Source organism: Mesoplodon bidens (assembly GCF_964165515.1).
Source record: "Mesoplodon bidens genome assembly, chromosome: 3".
In the NCBI taxonomy this organism is placed as follows: domain Eukaryota; kingdom Metazoa; phylum Chordata; class Mammalia; order Artiodactyla; family Ziphiidae; genus Mesoplodon; species Mesoplodon bidens.
This window is the reverse complement of record NC_138178.1, coordinates 103224500-103244069: the sequence shown is the minus strand read 5'-3', so window position 1 is coordinate 103244069 and position 19570 is coordinate 103224500. Positions and strand designations below refer to the sequence as shown.

Genomic DNA, 19570 nt, shown 5'->3' with positions numbered 1-19570 from the left:
TTAGCCTAGAGACCAGTGTTGGTTGTATTGTTTGAAAATTTTCTGGAATTACGGATCTGAGTATTGACATTAGGAGCATGGCTTAAGGATATTGAAGGTTAATTTGGCACAATTCTTGCCTTTTCTCATGCGCATCCCACCAAAAAAAACTTTTTATTTTTTTTTTTTGGAATGTGTCTCTAGGTTCAGTAAGACTTGGTCTGAGTCTGCTTCTTGAGGAATTAGAGAACTGACGTTTCTAGCCTACCTGCATCAGAGTTGTTTTATTCAGGTTATTTAGCTATAAGCATGTTGAAATTTTCGTGTCTTTATTTCTGTAGGCTGGCTCTTCCCAAGGGGCCTCTTCTGGGCTCTCCGTAGTTAAAGTTCTAAGTGCCAGTGAAGTGGCCGCTCTGTCCTCCCCAGCAAGCTCTGCTCCTCATACGGGGGGCAAGACGGGAATTGAGGAAAACCGTAGGCTGGAGCACCAGAAGAAGCAAGAGAAAGCAAACCGGATTGTAGCGGAGGCCATTGCTAGGGCCCGTGCCCGGGGCGAACAGAACATACCTCGAGTCCTGAATGAGGATGAGTTGCCTAGCGTTCGGCCTGAGGAGGAAGGTGAAAAGAAACGCAGGAAGAAGAGCAGTGGGGAGAGGCTCAAGGAAGAAAAGCCAAAGAAGAGCAAAACATCTGGTACCTCCAAAACCAAGGGCAAGAGTAAGCTAAAGTAAGTACCACCCTTTGCTCTTTTGATGGGACATTTGAGGATAGTGCATACATTTTAAAATTCGTGTTGTATTCAGCAGCTACAAAGCTCAAGGTGATCTCTCTATCATAGAAGATAATAAGGCCTTTCTTTTCTCTGTCCCAAGTGAACACCAAGGCACGGGAAAGATAGCCAGTCTTGTGTTAGGGGTTACATTTAAAAGCTGTGCCTGTGTTTTTCTATATTCTTCCCGATTTTGTATCACCATAGTGTGGAAGACTTCTCACTAGCCTCCTACCACCCACACCAGTAAAAGAGAGCTGCTGTAGACATAGCTGCCCTGTTCTTACATTTCCTCTGTGAACTGGGGAAGATTTCAGCAGCCACTGTCAGCCTTAAGCAGTCTTGACAGAACCATGGCTTGCCACAGAATTCTTGTCACAATTGACAAGAATTCCTTCCGTGTCTTGTAGCTTCACTCCTTTCTCTCTAGCTTCCACTCCCTGAGATTGTTCAGGCTTTGTGGTGTAATTATAATAATGCTTCCTATCTGTACAGGATTTTTCAGCTTTAAAAAGCAAGTTTCATATCTGTTATCTTACTTGATCCTCAACAGCTGTCAGGCCAGATGTTATCATCAGTGTTTGCTACTTACGAAACTAATGCCCAGCTAGTGACAGAACTGGAACTAAAACAAGGCCTTGTAATTCTTAGTCAAGAATTCATTCTGGGGGGCTTCCCTGGTGGCGCAGTGGTTGAGAGTCCGCCTGCCAATGTAGGAGACACGGGTTTGGGCCCTGGTCCGGGAGGATCCCACGTGCCGCGGAGCAACTAAGCCCGTGTGCCACAACTGGTGAATCTGCGTGCCACAACTACTGAAGCCTGCACGCGTGGAGCCTGTGCTCCGCAGCAGGAGAGGCCACGGCAATGAGAAGCCCATGCAAGGGAGAGTGGCCCCCGCTCTCCACAACTAGACAAAGCCTGCGCACAGCAGCAAAGACCCAACACAGACAAAAATAAATAAATAAAATGAATAAATTCATTAAAAAAAAAAATTCATTCTGCTGTGTTACTCTACCTTTCTTCAGGTATTTGTGAATACAGTGGTAACAGATTTGTCAGATCTGGTGTAAAGGTCAGCTGGTATTTTAGAAACCCTAATATCTTCTTTTTTCAAACATGCTACTCAATAGCTGTGTGTCCCACAGACTGAAGATCTAGACACTTACGCCTGGAGACTTTGTATGTGATGGTTTAGATTAATTATATTTTCTTACTCCTAAATTTTCCTTGCCTTCACTGTAACTGAATTTGGTTTTTCCTTTTTAGCACCATCACTCCTGTGGTGGGTAAGAAGAGAAAGCGTAATACCTCATCTGATAATTCAGATGTGGAAGTCATGCCTGCACAATCACCCCGGGAAGATGAAGAAAGCAGCATTCAGGTAAAAGGAGCCCTGAAGAACTTACTGAAAAAAATCATGTTTTACTTCTGACAGACAGACCAAGAATAGATACTGAGAGACGATAAGCCTATGCACATTTCACCAGTTTTTCTAAACCAGAGGTAGTCCTAAAAAGTAGAAGAGGCAAGATCTGGTCATGGTCATGTCTTTTAAATTTAAATTTTTTTTAGGCAAAAAGCATATTACTATAAAAAAGCAATACTCATTTTCTCAAATTCCAGTATTTCAAAGACTAAGCAAATATGAAATTATGCTGCAAGATTGTTGTTTTGGGTATGGCAATACTTTGGTTTCTCTTAGAACTGTCCAGCTATCCCCCTTTTGCCTTACTTCTTCCAAAACTTCAGGGTTTTCTATTCTTGCCAAAACTTCAGGGTTTTGGCGCTGAGAACTGGGGTGTTTAAGGTACAATGTTTTTGCTACCTTTTGAAGATGAGAAGCATTGGGAAGAGAATAAAAGAAGCTGGACCAGAAGAACTTTAGTCCTCTATCTCTGTTGCCTTATGGTACCATCTTTGGCTCTAGTTTCCAACCATGGAAAGAATGTGCTGTTAATGATTCAGGAGACCCGTGGTACCTCTAAGTAGCTCTGATGGGCCTGGCCAGGTTACTTAGCTATGTGTAAATTCTTCATCTGAAAAACGGAGGTTTGGACTAAACAAATCTCAGGTGCCTCACTAGCTATCAGTACTTTATAAATGTCTCCCCTCTTCCTTTTTTTCTTTTGATTTGAATTTTATTTTATTTATTTATTTTTTTATATCCCCTCTTCCTTAATATGCATTCAATACCTTGATAAACTGAGACTTCGGTTCTTCTGGGGTATGTTTACATGTGAGAATAGCCAGGACATTTTTGAAAAGGAGAATGAGGCAAAAGCTAGATTTAACAGACATTAGAATATATTATTAAATAATAATTGCTAAGAGTTTAAAATTAGAGAAGAAATAAGAGATTAGTAAAAGATAATAGAGTCTAGAAGAGGATTCAAATAGTTGTTATGAGAAGTTAGTATATGAGTTAAAAGGCCATTTAAAATCAGTGGAGAGAATTCCCTGGTGGTCCAATGGTTAGGACTCTGCACTCTCACTTTCGAGGGCCCGGGTTCAATCCCTGGTCTGGGAACTGAGATCCTGCAAGCCGTGTGGCGCAGCCAAAAAATAATAATAATAATAATAAAAAAATAAAATCAATGGAAAGAAAGATTAGTTAATAAATTAAGTTAGGACAACTGGCTACACATTTAGGAAGAAATAAATAAAATTGGATTTCTTGCATTACTCTTTAACAAAAACAATTTCTAGTTTAATCAAAGGTCTAAATGCAAAAATTGAAATCATGAACCTTTATAAAACATGGATAAGTTTTTTTTTAAATAATTGTAAAATCAGGTAGATCTTTCTAAGGAGAGTATTAAAATTCAGAAGTCATAAAGGGAAAGATCGATACATTTAACTGTATAAAAATTATGCATGTGCAACAACAACAAAATTCTCTAAACAGCATAGTGGTTAAGACCACAGACTGGAGCAAGATTTCTTGGGTTCTCTTCTTAACGCTACTGTTCACTAACATTGTCACTTCAGGCAAGTTTACTTAACCTCTTGGTGTCTCAATTTCCTCATCCCTAAAATGCAGATAGTAATATCTACCAAGTAGGGTTTTTAGGAGGCTTAAATGTAAACATTTATAAAGCACATAGAACAGTGTTTAGGTAAGAGAGCATAGTAAGAGTTATATATGTGTTTGTTAAATAAACAAAGGGTTAAATAAGGTGTTTGTTAAATAAACAAAACACAAACTGAAGGCAAATCTTTGTGATACAAGAAATACAAAGATTAAAAAAATTTCAAAAGTGGTGTATTAATATGCTAGGGTTGCCAGTACAAAATACCACAGATTGGGTAGCTTAAACAACAGAAATTTATTCTCTCACAGTTCTAAAGGCTAGAAGTCCAAGATCAAGAGGTCAGCAGGTCTGGTTACCTCTGAGACCTCTCTCCTTGGCTTGCAGAGGGCTACCTTCTCACTGTGTCCGCACATGGTCTTTCCTCAGTGCATATATCCCTGGTGTCTTTGCGTGTGTCCAAATTCCCTCCTCTTTTAAGGACACAAATCCAGTTGAATTAGTGCCCACCCTAACTTAATCACCTCTTTTTTTTTTTAAATTTTTTTGCGGTACGCGGGTCTCTCACTGTTGTGGCCTCTCCCGTTGCGGAGCACAGGCTCCGGACGCGCAGGCTCAGTGGCCATGGCTCACGGGCCTAGCTGCTCTGCGGCATGTGGGATCTTCCCAGACCGGGGCACGAACCCGTGTCCCCTGCATTGGCAGGCGGACTCTCAACCACTGCACCACCAGGGAAACCCCCTTAATCACCTCTTTAAAGGCCCTGTCTTCAGATACAGTCACATTCTGAAGTACCAAGGGTTAGGATTTCAACATAAGAATTTGAGGGGATACAATTAAGCCCATAACATTGGTAATGCCAGTGTTGGCAATGGAGACCTCACAGTCCCCCAGGTCTTTTCTCCAGAGGTAACCTCTGTTACTACTTTTGTGTATCCTTCCAGAAATATTCTTTACTTTCATGAGCACTCTAATTCCACTACCACTTACTGTAAGTATTCCATACCTACTCTTCTGTACTGTTGCTTTTTTTCTCCAACAATATATCTTGAAAGTGGTTCTTTATCAAAAAGATAGATCTAGCCATTCTTCCTCACACTCTTGTTTTCTATGAGGAAAAATTTGAAATATACACCAAAGTAGAGAGATTATTATTATTATTATTATTATTTTGTGGTACGCGGGCCCCTCACTGTTGTGGCCTCTCCCGTTGCGGAGCACAGGCTCCAGACACGCAGGCCCAGCGGCCATGGCTCACGGGCCCAGCCGCTCCGCGGCATGTGGGATCTTCCTGGACCGGGGCATGAGCCCATGTCCCCTGCATCAGCAGGCGGACTCTCAACCACTGCGCCACCAGGGAAGCCCCGAGAGATTATTTAACGACGTCCCATGTTCCATCATCCGAGAAAGTTCCCTTGTACCCTCTTTTCAGTCAGTTCACCATCCTCTCCCCGACACCTCCACATAGGCAACCATTGTGCCCATTTTTATTACCATAGATTAAACTTAGCCTGTTCTTGAACTTCATGTAAATGGAATCACATAGTATGTACTCTTGGGTCTCACTTTTTTCGGCATAATGTTGTTCAGATTTATTCATGTTGTTGATGTATCTGCAGTTCATTCTTTTTTTTTTTTCTTGAGAAACGTTTTTATTTATGAATATAGTACAGTGTTTATTCATTCTGTTAGACATTTGGTTTGTTCCCAATTTGGAGCTGTTATGAGTAAGCCTGCAATGAACAGTCTCAGTACACATACTTTGTGGACATAGGTTTTCACTTCTCATAGCTAAATTCCTAGGAGTTGATAGACTGTGGTGTAGTTAAACATTTAACCATTTAACTTTATAAGAATCTGCCAGCTTCCGAAGTGATTGTGTCATTTTACACTTCCACCAGCAGTGAGAGTTCCAGTGAGAGTTCCAAATATTCCATATTTTGACTATAGCGTAATTTGTTTAACCAATCCCCTGTTGATAAGCATTTAGGTTTTCTCTGGTCTTCTACTACCACAAGTAATGCTACAGAGATTTGTATATATGTGCAAATTTATCTGTAGGATAATATCTTTGAAGTGGAATTGTTGGATCAAAGGGTATTGTCAAATTTTCTTCTATAGAAATTTTCTTCATGCCAGTGTGTACTCTCACCAACAATGTGTGTGTTCCTGTTTCAAATATTTGATCCAACTTTCTGATTTTTGTCACTCGGTTAGGTGCAAGAAAAAAAAATGGGGATCTCAGTTTAGTTTTCAGTTGTAACAGTTTTATTCTGAGTGTGAGCATCATTTTACACTAAAAGCCATTCTGTTTTTTTCTATGAACTATTTATGTTATTTGCCCATATTTCTATTGTATTGATCTTTTTCTTAGTGATTCAAAAGACCTCTTTATGCTTGGGAAATGTATCATATGGCATTTTTTCTCTAGTTTATTATTTGTCTCAACTTTGTTTATGATGGATTATATTAATATTACGCAGATATCTTAAACTTTTTACAAGGTCAAATTGATCAATTTATTAGAAACACCTTCTCTACTCCAGGATTATAAAAAAAAATTCTTCCACATCTTCTTTTAGAAATTTTATCTTTTTTTTAAACTTTTAAATCTTGCAGTCTTTTTGTAGATTTGTTTCTTACATCCACTAGATGGCTAGTCATCTGTTTTCAATCCCATTTTATAGAATAATCCACGTTTTCCTCACTGATTAGAAGTTTCTGTTTTTATCATGTTCTAAATCCACATGAGTATTTTAGTCTATATCTGGACATTATTTCCTTGACATGTTTATCTCTTCTTGGAGAGGTACCAAGTTGTGTTAATTAGTATAGCTTTATATTGTCCTTAATATTTGGTAAGGCCAAGTATACTTTTCCATATTTTTCCTGGTTATTCTTAGATGTTTAGTACTCCATTTGAATTTTAGAATCAGCTTATCTAGTTAAAAAATTTTGTTAATTTTGTTTTTCAAATTTATGTGATTAGGGAGGGTATATATATTTCACTATTTATTCAGCTCTCTTTTAATGTCCTCCTATAGTGCTTTAAAGTTTTCTTCACATGGATTTTATATATTTCTTACTGAATTTAATGCTTAAGATAATTAATATTTTCTCATAAAAAGAATATTTTCTTTTATTGTATTTTCTGCCTTAGTCTCTATAAGAATGCTATTGATTTTTAAAAATTAATTTTATGCCAAGCAAGTTTTCTCAATTTCAGTAGTTCTGCTTCTAATGACTCATTTGATTTTGGGTTTTCCAGGGGTTATAATCATGATTGAAAAATAATAATTTTGTCTCTCCGTCCTTCCTAATTTTTTTATCATGAGCTGCAAGTATTACTTAAATTATTTAATTAAAAAATCTTTTACTCAACCATTTGAAAGAATAAGGCAGATTTGAAATGTATTGATATGGAAAACATCTCCAAGAAAAATGCTAACAGAAAAGTAAGCAGCAGAACAATACATACAGTATGATCCTATTTATTGAAACAAACAAAAAAACTTTAGAACTAAAACAAAGAAACAATTAGAAACAAAATGTTCTTGCACCTTTGCACTCCAGGGTTGCTCCTCCTGTGAAGTTCATTGCACTCTACAGGTTGAGAGTCCTGTTTCAATTTTTTAGAGCCTCTTGCCAATAGCTTACTTTCAGCTGGAATCTGATACTTTGATAAAACAATTCAGCAAGTTAATATATATTCAGTACATAGAATAAGTTACATGATTTGACATCACATAATTTGATAAATAAGCCCTTTATCATCTTTTGGTTTAATTTTTCATAGGGATTTTGGAGTCAAATCTAAGTATATGACTATTGGCGAATAGTTTTAAAGGTTTTCTCCTTGAGAGACCTAAGCAGTTATTTTAACCATTTTTGCCTCTATAGAAGAGACGCTCAAACCGCCAAGTTAAACGGAAAAAATATACAGAGGATCTGGATATAAAGATCACAGATGATGAAGAAGAAGAAGAAGTAGATGTAACTGGTCCAATCAAAACTGAGCCTATCCTGCCTGAGCCAGTGCAGGAACCAGATGGCGAGACTTTGCCTTCCATGCAGTTCTTTGTGGTAAGCTGAGAACTTAAGTAATTTGAGACCTTTGTCTTGCTGCTCACAATCTCTGTTGACTGACTGCATCTTTTGCTACAGGAGAATCCCAGTGAAGAAGATGCAGCCATTGTAGACAAAGTGCTTTCTATGCGTATTGTGAAGAAAGAGGTGAGGCCTCTATTTTTAATGTCAGCCCATAATGCTGCAGTTACAGGCTGTATGTAATGAGCACCTTTGGATGTCAGGCTATATTGCTACAGTGTAGTTACAAGAGATGGTGGAGAAAAGTTAGGTGGAAAGTAGGAACTGTCTTATTGCCACTTCTTTGGCTTTTTTGTTTAAACTGGAAAAGGGCTTATTTTCTCCAGCTGTCAAGCCTCCAGCATTGAAATACCAGATTAAGTTCTTTAATCCCTTAGTCAGTAATATATTCTGGGAGCATTGGTATGAAGCTCTACCATGTGTGTTAAAATTAAAGGTTCTCTTTGACAAATAAGTTGTTAGTAACTGTAATTTCTTTCTTCTCAGCTTCCTTCTGGACAATATACTGAAGCAGAAGAATTCTTTGTCAAGTACAAGAACTAGTATGTGATCTGTGCAAAAAAGCTTTTCACCCCAAATTCCTCAGGGTTGTAAAAAGTTCTCCTGTATAGTCTATCCTGGGTGGGAACGTGTCCCTTTTTTTAATAGTCTCCTCGCCTGTTTTTGGTGAGGAAAATGTCTATTCAGAGAGAAGCTCGGGAATTGACTCTTTATATTTAGTTGCAGAAAGGTGGGGTGAGGATGGTTCCTGATAAAATCCCTTGTAAAATCCTCTTCACGTTAGTCTAAGATTAAGACCTTGCTACTTAGAGTGTGATCCGTGGACCAGCAGAGTTAGCATCATTTGGGTGCCTGTTAGAAATGTGAACTTTTAAGCCTACCCTAGACCAGGTGGTTTGTGTGCAAAATCAAGTTTAAGAAGCACTGACCTAAGAGACTGTCTCCCCACTGAAGCACATACTCTTATGTCTGCTTCTGGCTAATCCCCACATCTCAGACACTAGCTGACCAGTTCCCCTTTCTCACACTGTGACTGGCTGTTTCCATCCCCTTTAGCTCCTATCTACACTGTGAGTGGGCTACCATCTCCCAACTAGAGAAGGATAAGAGGATCCATCAAAAACTAAAGCGCTTCAAAACCAAAATGGCTCAGATGAGACACTTCTTCCATGAGGTAATTAGGAATAGGTATTGCCTATCATTTATTTCATAGAAGCATAAATTACTGGGGTTATCAACCTTGACTGATTCTTCAGAAGACTCATAGTTGCTTTGTACATATGGGTATAAAGTGTTCATTTTGATCATTGGACTTTTCTTACTTAATTGCCCCAGCCTTTGTTTTACCAGGTCTAAATATGGTATTTTTATAAGTTATAGGGTACTTTGAAATTGAGTTTTTTGATATTCATGAAGTATTTTCAAAACAGATGGTAAACTGACCTCTGGTCCACTTGTGGCATTCTTCTCCTTCTAATGTCAGTCTTCAGCAGTTGATGGTATCTGTAGACATAAGCAACCATATCATTAAGAGAAAACATTTATTTTCTCAAATTTCTAATCCAGTATAACTAGAAATAGTGATAAAGGAGCTTTAATACCCCATACCCAGTGTTAGTACTAGTTAAGTACTGGAACATCTGTAAGGGTCTCTTGAGCTGTATTTTAACTCTCGATTTTGCTTTGAAAGATTTGTATACATATACCTTTCCCAAAATGGGATTTTTCATTACTGAGTGCCTTGAGAAGAAGAATTCTTTCTCAAAGCTTCTTAAGACCTAAAAAGGACGACTTCCCTGGTGGCACAGTGGTTAAGAATCCACCTGCCAGTGCAGGGGACATGGGTTTGAACCCTGGTCCGGGAAGATCCCACATGCTGTGGAGCGACTAAGCCCGTGTGCCACAACTACTGAACCTGCGCTCTAGAGCCCACGTGCCACAACTGCTGAGCCCGCGTGCCACAACTACTGAAGCCCGCGCCCCTAGAGCCCCTGCTCTGCAACAAGAGAAGCCACTGTAGTGAGAAGCCCGCGCACCGCAACAAAGAGTAGCCCCTGCTCGCCACAGCTAGAGAAAGCCCGCATGCAACAACAAAGACCCAATGCAGCCAAAATAAATAAATAAATAAATAAATTTATTTAAAAAAGTAAACCTAAAGAGGAGCTAGTAAGAAAGAGTGAAAGAAGGAATAATGTACAGCTTCAGCAAAAAAACCCAGCTGTGGCCAAATACATCTGAAAAAGCTATATCACCAGGTTTGCCAATAAATGAGTTATTTTCCACATCACTTGGAGAGGGCAAGTAGGGCTATGTAGGTTTTATAATTTCTTTTTATATGAAAATAATAATTGCATCGTGGGGTTTGTTTTTTGGTCTGTGTTCTTTTAAAACCTAATTTGTGAAATGTATGATGAAACTAATCCCATTCCAGTTGGTATTAGATATATAATTTGTGACCCTTGAGCCAAGCTCTGCTAACTGACTTGTATGCCAGTCAGTTTTGCCTTTATAGGTAGGCCATTTAACCAAATCAATTATTCATTTATTCATTGTGTATTATGTGCTAGTCACTATGGTAAACAAATCACACATGGTCTGTGTTCTCATGTAGCTCACTGTCTAATGGGGAGAGAGAGCCATTTAAAAATAATTCAAATTGTGGTAAATGCCAGGAAAGAAAGAGCACAGGAAGACCTAAGAAAAAAATGCCTACTTTGGATAATCAGTGAAGACTTCACTGAGAATTGAGTTATGAATGAGTTAGCAAGACCATGAACACATGTAAATAGTATCCCTGGCATGGGAAATAGCAATATATGAAAGCCCTGAGACAGGATGAGGAACTGAAAGGACAGTGGGATTGATGTATGATAGAGAGTGAGTGGCCTGAAATGAGATCAGAAATTTAGGCAAGCAGGTGCTTATAGACCTTTTAGTTTTGTTTTTATTCTAAGTGCAAAGGGGGAAACCACTGGACTATTTAAAACAGGTCAAAGCACATCCAATTTTCATTTTTAAAAGATCATCTAGGGGGCTTCCCTGGTGGTGCAGTGGTTGAGAGTCCGCCTGCCGATGCAGGGGACACGGGTTCGTGCCCCGGTCTGGGAAGATCCCACATGCCGCGGAGCGGCTGGGCCCGTGAGCCATGGCCACTGAGCCTGCACGTCCGGAGCCTATGCTCCGCAACGGGAGAGGCCACAACAGTGAGAGGCCCGCATACCACAAAAAAAAAAAAAAAAAATCATCTAGGGTTTCCCTGGTGGCGCAGTGGTTAAGAATCCCCCCACCAACACAGGGGACACGGGTTCAAGTCCTGGTCTGGGAAGATCCCACATGCTGCAGAGCAACAAAGCCCATGCACTACAACTACTGAGCCTGCGCTCTAGAGCCCGCGCTCTGCAGCAAGAGAAGCCACCGCAGTGAGAAAGAAGCCTGTGCACTGCAACAAAGAGTAGCCCCTGCTTGCCACAACTAGAGAAAGACTGTGCACAGCAACGAAGACCCAACACAGCCATAAATAAATAAATAAAATTTATTAAAAAAAATAAAAGATCATCTAGACTTTGGAGAATGGATTGGAGAAGAGTAAGCGTGAAAGTAGGATGAGCAGTAAGGAGGCTGTTGAAGTTTTCTAGATGAGAAATTAAGGCTTATAGCAGAGTGCTTTCAGTGGTTAGAGAGAATGGATAGATTTGAGTTTACTTTAAAGTAGAATTGACAGGATTTGGTGCTATGGCTTATACAGATAGGTTTCTGGTCTGAGCAAATGGCTTGAGGTAGAGTCATTTATTAAAGAATGGAAGATTTTAGAAGCAACTGATTTGGGGAAAATCAAGATTTTAGTTTAGACCATGTTAAGCTTAAAATTCTGTAACACATTTCTATCAAAGAGATAGGTATACAAATCAGGATTTTTTAGGCTGCAATTTAACTTTGGAATGTATCAGCGTATACATAATTATTAAAGCCTTAATAATGAATAGAGTCACCCTGGGGAAAGTTCTGTACTTTCTAATAGTTCTGTACTTTTTAAAATTTCTTTCTATAAGACAATGGATGTAAGCCCAGAGCCAATCCTTAAGCAATTCTCACAAATTTAGAGGACCAGGTGAAGAAGGTACTGTTTGCCAGAGTGGTAGGAGAAAGATTAGGAAAAAGATGTGTCACAAAAATCAGGGGGAAAGTGTCTTAAGAAAGAAAGAGTTTTTTCCTTAAGGTTTCTTTGAGATCTTTCTTTGGAGCCTTGGGTTATTTATCTTGGGATACCACCCGAAGTTGGATACCAGTGACTTAGGAACAAAAGAGCTAGTGAAGGTGACTGAGAATTGGCCAAAACAAAAAGTGAAACCAAAATAAAGGCTACCGAAGAGAATATCGTGTCTCAGGAAAGCCTAGGGAAGAGAGTGCTTTGGGGAGAGAATAATGAATTGTTGAATACTTTGTATAGGTAAATGAAGGTGAGTACAGAAATATTTCCATTATATTTGGCAATTTGGAGATCATTAATAACCTCGACAAGAGTAGTTTCATTGTGCGATGGAAGTAGAAAGAAGAGTGGAATGGGTGGACAAGTAAGTGAAGGAAGTGATGAAATGGAGGTACCGCGTGTTTAAAACTCTTGGAAAAGTTTGGGTATGAAGCAGAACAGAAGAATAGTTGGAGCGGGATGTAGAGTCAGGGAGGTCTTTAAGACGTGAAGTTCCCTGGTTGAGGAACTAAGATCCCACATACTGCAACTAAGCCCGCACACCGCAACTACTGAGCCCATGCTCTCTAGAGCCCACGCACCGCAACTAGAGAGCCCGTGCGCCACAACTAGAGAAGACGGTGCCACAATGAAGAGCCCACGCACTGCAACAAAGACCCAGCACAGCCAAAATAAACTAATTAATTAATTAAAGAAAAGATGAGAAATAGTCAAGCATGGTTGTATGTTATGGAAATGCTCCAGTAGAGAGAGATTCCTAAGAAGGCAAGAAGGAATGGAATCTAAAGCATATATGGAGAGAATGGCCTCTGTTAGGGAGTAGTGACACTTTATCTGGTAACAGGCAAGAGGATAGATGCAAATACAGGTAAGTGTGTAGGATGTGATATTATGAAAATGGGGAACTCCCTTCTTTTCTCTTAATAAATTTTGAAGTAGGGTTATCAGCTAAAGTTTGCATGGAGGAGTGGGTTTCCTGGACAGGGATCTTTTGGTCTTATTGTTTGGTTTCATAATTCCTCTAGGACGAAGAGCCCTTCAACCCAGACTATGTAGAGGTGGATAGGATATTGGATGAGTCTCACAGCATTGACAAGGACAATGGGGAGGTGAGTTGGGGCGTGGAGGAACATGAAAGGCCTCTTAAAGATTTCTGCCTGTCTGCTTGCCCATCCGTTATTTTTCAGATATGGCTGAAAAATTCCTTGTACTGAAAAGGTACTTTTGAATTTTTCTGAGAGATACTTAGAATGATACTGGGAAGGTAAAGGAGTACAGAGAGAGGCTAAAAGGAAAGGTTTTCAAATATCTGGGAGCTGTTTTACGAGGACTCATTAACCTTGGTCTCATTTTCTCGCAGATTTTATATGGGAGACCCTTGACCTTCAGTTGGGGGTGAGAGGTGGGGATGGAGAAAGGGATACTTTATGAATCTCCAAATTTGTGAATATAAAAATGCTTGCATAGACTCATAGCTTTCTTCATGTTGTTGAGAATTATTTATTTCCTGTACTTAGCATCAGTTAAATGCATTTTCATTTGTCACTAAAACAGATACACTGCATCTGAATCAGTACCTTTAAACAGATGTGAGGTCCTATTCCCACAGGTTCAGATTCAGTACATCTAGGGTGGGATCCAGAGATCTGTATTTTTAAGTTGGTTCTCCAAGTGTTTCTCATGCATAGTTTGATTTGGGAACCACAGCACTAAAGCTTTCTTAGATTGGGTAGCTGATTTTAGATATGCTAAAACACTAGGTGATATGTTTTCATTAATCACTTTTTTTCATTTTCCAAATAAGAGTTCTATAGATCTAAGCCGCCAGTGAATTCAGCATTGCTCTCTTATTTAACTTTACTTAGGCCGTGAACCACCTTTTTGTTAGAACTCTTCTCACTTCAAGTCGTCGTTGTTGGTTTAACCTTGCAGGGCCACATTTCATCAAGTTGTTACCACTTCAGACAGTCACTGCTTACAGAGTGGGTAGTAGGGCCTTAACAGCAGAGCCTTGTTAAGACATCAGTGCTGGATGGTGGGCTGGGCTCACTCACAAGCTAAATGACTTGCTCCCATATATCATCCGTACAGGACCTAAGAGTCAAAGTCTTCCCTCTGTAAAATTCCCAGTTTATTTTATAAGCCTTCAGCATTTCTCAGATAGAACCTTAGATGTCCAAGGCCCGTTACAATTCAGTGTCTTTAAATCCTAACAAGAATGCCTCAGAAAACATATCTTCTGCTTTTGGGGTTAAGGGTGGGAATTACTGCTTATTGTTCATTTGTGGGAGGTGAGAGTGGAATGGACCAGTTACTAGTCGGGACAGGTTAGCTACTGTTAAATTATTCTCATCGCTTTCAGGATCTCAGCCTTCCCAGCCTTGAAAATCTTATGCTCTCTATCACTTCATCTTCCAAAAGTAATTGGACTTTGATTAGGCTCCTCTGGAATGTATTGGGACCAGTATGACAGATGAAAGTGTTTTAGTACCCTGGTACTGTAATTTATGTTCCCAGTATTGGATAAAAACGTTCTGTTTGCCCATTTCCCCCTCCTCTCCAAAATGAGTTTGTCATCCTTATTACATTACCCAATAGTGGAAATAAATACTATAATAAATATTAAAGTCCTTGGAAGAGTAAGGGTGCTGGAAATATGTGACGTGGACAAATGTCTTTATGTAGAAAGTGACCTGAGTCACTACAGTAAAGAAAAAGGTCGAAGAGAAATTACATTAATTCTAGGTATTCCTTGATCTATATCTCTATGGAGACACATATCTTCATACTTCTTGCTGGCTGTTTTAAGGGGTATTCTATGAGTTGATAATTAGAGATTTCCTGGTGATTACACTAGGCCCAGTCTAATTCTTCTCGATTCATATAAGCCAAATATGGAAATGCGGTCCAGTCAGTGATCAGTCATCTTGAGTAGTGAGAATAGGAGCCATATTACCACTGGTCACTGCCCCATCCCTTGCACTAGAATGCCTACATAGAGCATAGCACCATAGTTGGAGCTTCAGCATTTCCCCTTCCTCTTCACTCTTACCTCTCTTCAGGGATACCTCTTGCAGTTATCTCCTAGCTTCCTGGGGCTCGCAAGAAGGTCTCTTTACCACCATATGGCCGCTCTTTGAAACAGCATCTGCGCTGAGAGCTCCAGGAGCTCAGAAGCCCAGTGATTTCAGTCCTGCTCTGCTCCTATGGATTTAACCTGTTCTTCGCTTCTACAGTAGCCTGGCTTCTATTGTATCAGATTTGGTGCCACGAGGATAGTATGAAACAGGGCTACCATATCTTTTAATTCAATAATTAACAATAATTAATTCAGTTCAACAATTCAATTTCAATCTAATCCAACACTATAGGATTTTTTTTGTTTGTTTAATCTGCTTGATGAGCCTAATGTTTCAGTGCTTAGTGTTCTAGATAGTGCTGGGTAGAAATTTCACTTTCAGATTCTGATAAATTGTCTGGAAACAGGATCAGAGCCATAAATAGTACAGTGCATCAGCAGGTGAGCCTCTGGCTGGTGTTTTCAGCCTGACTTTTCTGGCACCTTTTTAGATATTGACACTTTGTGATCTGATTCTTTAGTCAAATTCTTATCTTTTAATCACGGCAAAGAACACAGAATTGTTTCATTAAGGCTTTGGCTTTTTCTCTCTTAGCCTGTAATTTACTACTTGGTAAAATGGTGCTCTCTGCCCTATGAGGATAGTACATGGGAGCTAAAAGAGGATGTTGATGAGGGCAAGATTCGAGAATTTAAACGGATCCAGTCAAGGCACCCAGAACTCAAAAGGGTGGTAAGTACATCTGCATTTAGAGTGTAAAGTCCGTATAGTCAGTGATTTAATTTTCTTCGTATGGAGTTTATGTTGTTGTTTTAGCTTTTTATTATGGAAATTTTCAAACATATATAAAAGTTGAAGAAGTAGTATAATGTGCCCGTCACCCAACTTTAACAGTGAACACATAGCCAATCTTATTTCACATATTTCTCTACCTACTCATTTCCCCTTTTCCCAGATCATTTTAAAATAAATCTCAGATTCCTTCATTTTATGTGTAACATTTCAGTGTTTATGTCTAAAAGATAAATAGTACCATTGTTACACTTGAAAAAATTTAACCATCCCTAAATATCATCAAGTAAGCAATCACTATATTTTCCTGATTATCTTCTAACTTTTGTTAAATTGTTTGAATTAAATTCTAAGTAAGGTCTATATATTGCTATTAGTTAATATATATCTCATCTATATCTTTCTTAATTATAGTTTCCCCTTGATCTCTTCTCCCTCCTTTGCAATGTTCTCTTGAAGAAACCAGGTGATTGTTCTCTAGGCTTTTCCATAGTCAGTTTGCCAGTTACATTCCCCTTGGTACCTTTTCTGTCCCTTATATTTCACATAAATAGTTAGATGTAGAGCAGTAATGTCTATTAGAACTTTTTATAGCTGTTCTGTCCAATACAGTAGCCACTAGCCACATTTCAGATGCTCAGTAGTCACATGTGGCTAAAGGCAGATATAAAACATTTTCTATCATTGTAGACAGTTCCATTAGATATCACTGTTCTAGAGGCTGCATCAGGTTGGGGAGGGAGACCACTAAATCCACTTTATAGATGGTTCTGATAGGTTGTCTTTTGTGATATTATCAGCCATTTTTGTTCATTGTTGAGATCCATTCTTTAAGGAGTTTTAAATGGTGATTCTATCATTTCTTCATTTATTAGACAGAATCTTCTTTAAAAAGAAATACATTTCACCTACTATTTGGTTACCCTAAGGTACAGGTGGTATAGGAATGGAGGATAAATGCTTTATTTATTTACCTTGTCTTTTATTTCCCAGTTTCAAAATAATGAAGTACTTCCTTAGCACACTCCAAAAGTGATCAGTGGGTTTTTTCTCTTTCCTTCTTCCTCTTTTTTTTTAAAAGTGTCATTATGGACTCATGAGTTTGAATATATTTAACGTGTTAATGTTTTTGAATTAACTTCAACTATTAGAACTACCTAGTAAGTTTACCTTATTTCGTTAGTGTCTCCGCGCCATTTATTCATATTTCCTATTTTTTAGAATCGTCCACAAGCAAGTGCCTGGAAGAAGTTGGAGTTGTCACATGAGTATAAAAACAGAAACCAATTAAGGGAATATCAGTTGGAAGGGGTCAATTGGCTGCTCTTTAATTGGTATAACAGGTAAAGAAAAGAGTAGGACCATAACATAGAAGCTTAGTCTGAGATTATTTTTATTTATTTTCTGTTGAAACAGTTTCTTTTTAAGTACTTTTTAAAAAAGATGGTCTCTTTTGACTTGCTTTTCTTTTTCCGTGATGAATCTGCAGGCAGAATTGCATCCTGGCTGATGAGATGGGATTGGGCAAAACCATTCAGTCCATTGCCTTCTTACAAGAGGTATATAATGTGGGCATCCATGGCCCCTTCCTGGTCATTGCCCCACTGTCCACAATTACTAACTGGGAGAGAGAATTCAACACGTGGACAGAGATGAACACTATTGTGTACCATGGCAGTCTGGCCAGCCGGCAGATGATTCAGCAGTATGAAATGTACTGCAAAGATTCACGGGTGAGTTGTATGTAATACAAATATTATGGTTTAGAGAGTAGGCCAAGGTACCTGGTATTTTAGAGGCTTTATATGAATCAAAGACTTTTACTGAGACTCTCTGTGATTTAAGGCAAAATTTTTGTTTAGATTGTGCAGGGCATTTTTTTGACTTTGCTCTTTTTATCCAATGGACATTTTAATCCAGTGGAAATTCTGGCTTTATTTATGAATACATATATTTAAAATAGAGTTTTATCAGCATTGATGTTTTCATCAAGAAAGAATTTTCCAGAATGAAATTCATTTAGCTACTTTATTAATTCCTTGATCCATATGGTGGTGAACGTAAGCCATGTCCTTTCTTTTTTTTTTAAAGTTTACTGAAATTTTCATCAAGATCAGTGGTTTTTGCTATGTAAGTTTGCAAGTAAAAATTTGAACCGTTCATCTTTTCTTAACATTGAATTTTATGAGACTTTTTTTCCTACCATTAGTTTCCTGTGGTTTTTATTTCTACCAAACCAAATTTATTCAAGTCGTATTTTGTTGCTCTTAATTTTGCTAAGATAATTGGATTCTTCTGTCCATTTTTAGGTAGTAACCAATATTATCACATACTACATTAGCTATTTCACTTTTAGCTTTATCTTGTATGTTTCAGCAGCACTCAACATTTGTGGATTTTAGTGTTTACCAACAGAAGATGTAGGGCTGAAATACATGAGGTAGGCATGCAGCAGAGTCAAAAATGTCCAGCTTCATTCAGTGAGGTCTGTCATTTTCCCAAGAAGCTGAGTGTGCTGAGGAGGCAGCATATCTTAGATTCAGTGATTTGGCACTGTTTATCAGGAAGATGAACAGTGGCAGAGGTGGGTGGTGGTGCAGTTGGTATTTCCTATTAAGTCTGCCTGAATATAAAAAACGGACGTGTGATTTGGAAGAGCATCTCCTTTAGGTACATTTTAGGCCTTTTCTGACTTTATTACCTTCATGCTTAGGGGCGCCTCATCCCGGGTGCATACAAGTTTGATGCCCTGATCACCACTTTTGAGATGATTTTGTCAGACTGTCCCGAGCTTCGTGAGATTGAATGGCGTTGTGTCATCATTGATGAAGCCCATCGACTAAAGAACCGTAATTGCAAGCTGCTTGATAGTCTCAAGCACATGGACCTGGTGAGTTCTTCTCACTGACTTGTGGGCAGAAACACCTGGAATTAAAGAAATCCTAATTCCCTGTGGAATTAATATAACCTTAATTTAGCAGAGAAGAAAAGAATCAGAGTCTTGGTATTGGGTGGTGGGTATGGCCTGTGGGAATGGTAACCTGAAAGTCATAAAATTCATATAAGTTTTAGAGTTGGTAGGTGATTGTAGGTTAATGGTTCTCAACTGGGTGGAGAGGTTGGGTATTACATTAGTTACCTATTGCTGCATAACAAAATATCCAAAAACTTAGTGGCTTAAAACAACTATGTTTTTCATGATTCTCTAGCTCAGCAACTTAAGGCTGGGCTTGGTGAGCCCATTCTTTTGGTGGTCTTGCCTGGAGTCAGTAGTGCAGCTGTAGCTGACAATTGGTGCTGGTTGTTGGCTGGGTCATCTACCACAAGGCCCATCACCCGCTGTGGGCCAGACTTTGCTTCTGTACATGATAGAGTCAGGGCAGTGTTCCAAGAGGGTAAAGGTGGAAGCTGCAAGGCCTTTGAGGCATAGGCTCTGAAACTCACATGATATCACTTCTGCTACATTCTCTTTGTCAGAGCAAGTTACAAGGCAAGCCCATGTTCAAGGGGTGAACCTTGATAGGAGGAACTACCGAAAATTATTGGCCATATTTAATCCAGCACAGGTACATTCTTCAGAGGGGGACATGTTAGGATGTCTGTGGGG

General features: G+C 39.0%; 1 protein-coding gene across 8 annotated transcripts in view; it reads left to right on the top strand.

Annotated features, from left to right (window-relative positions):
* The window catches only part of CHD8 (chromodomain helicase DNA binding protein 8), a 56540-nt gene that overhangs the window by 20507 nt on the left and 16463 nt on the right, over positions 1-19570 (top strand). For all 8 annotated transcript variants that reach the window (XM_081229635.1, XM_081229631.1, XM_081229632.1 and 5 more), the window contains exons 4-14: positions 321-706; positions 2015-2129; positions 7678-7860; positions 7942-8010; positions 8371-8426; positions 8941-9058; positions 13117-13200; positions 15766-15903; positions 17185-17306; positions 17453-17696; positions 18677-18853. In XM_081229635.1, the coding sequence (XP_081085761.1) occupies positions 321-706; positions 2015-2129; positions 7678-7860; positions 7942-8010; positions 8371-8426; positions 8941-9058; positions 13117-13200; positions 15766-15903; positions 17185-17306; positions 17453-17696; positions 18677-18853 (1692 nt within the window). The remainder of the gene's footprint in view (positions 1-320; positions 707-2014; positions 2130-7677; positions 7861-7941; positions 8011-8370; positions 8427-8940; positions 9059-13116; positions 13201-15765; positions 15904-17184; positions 17307-17452; positions 17697-18676; positions 18854-19570) is intronic.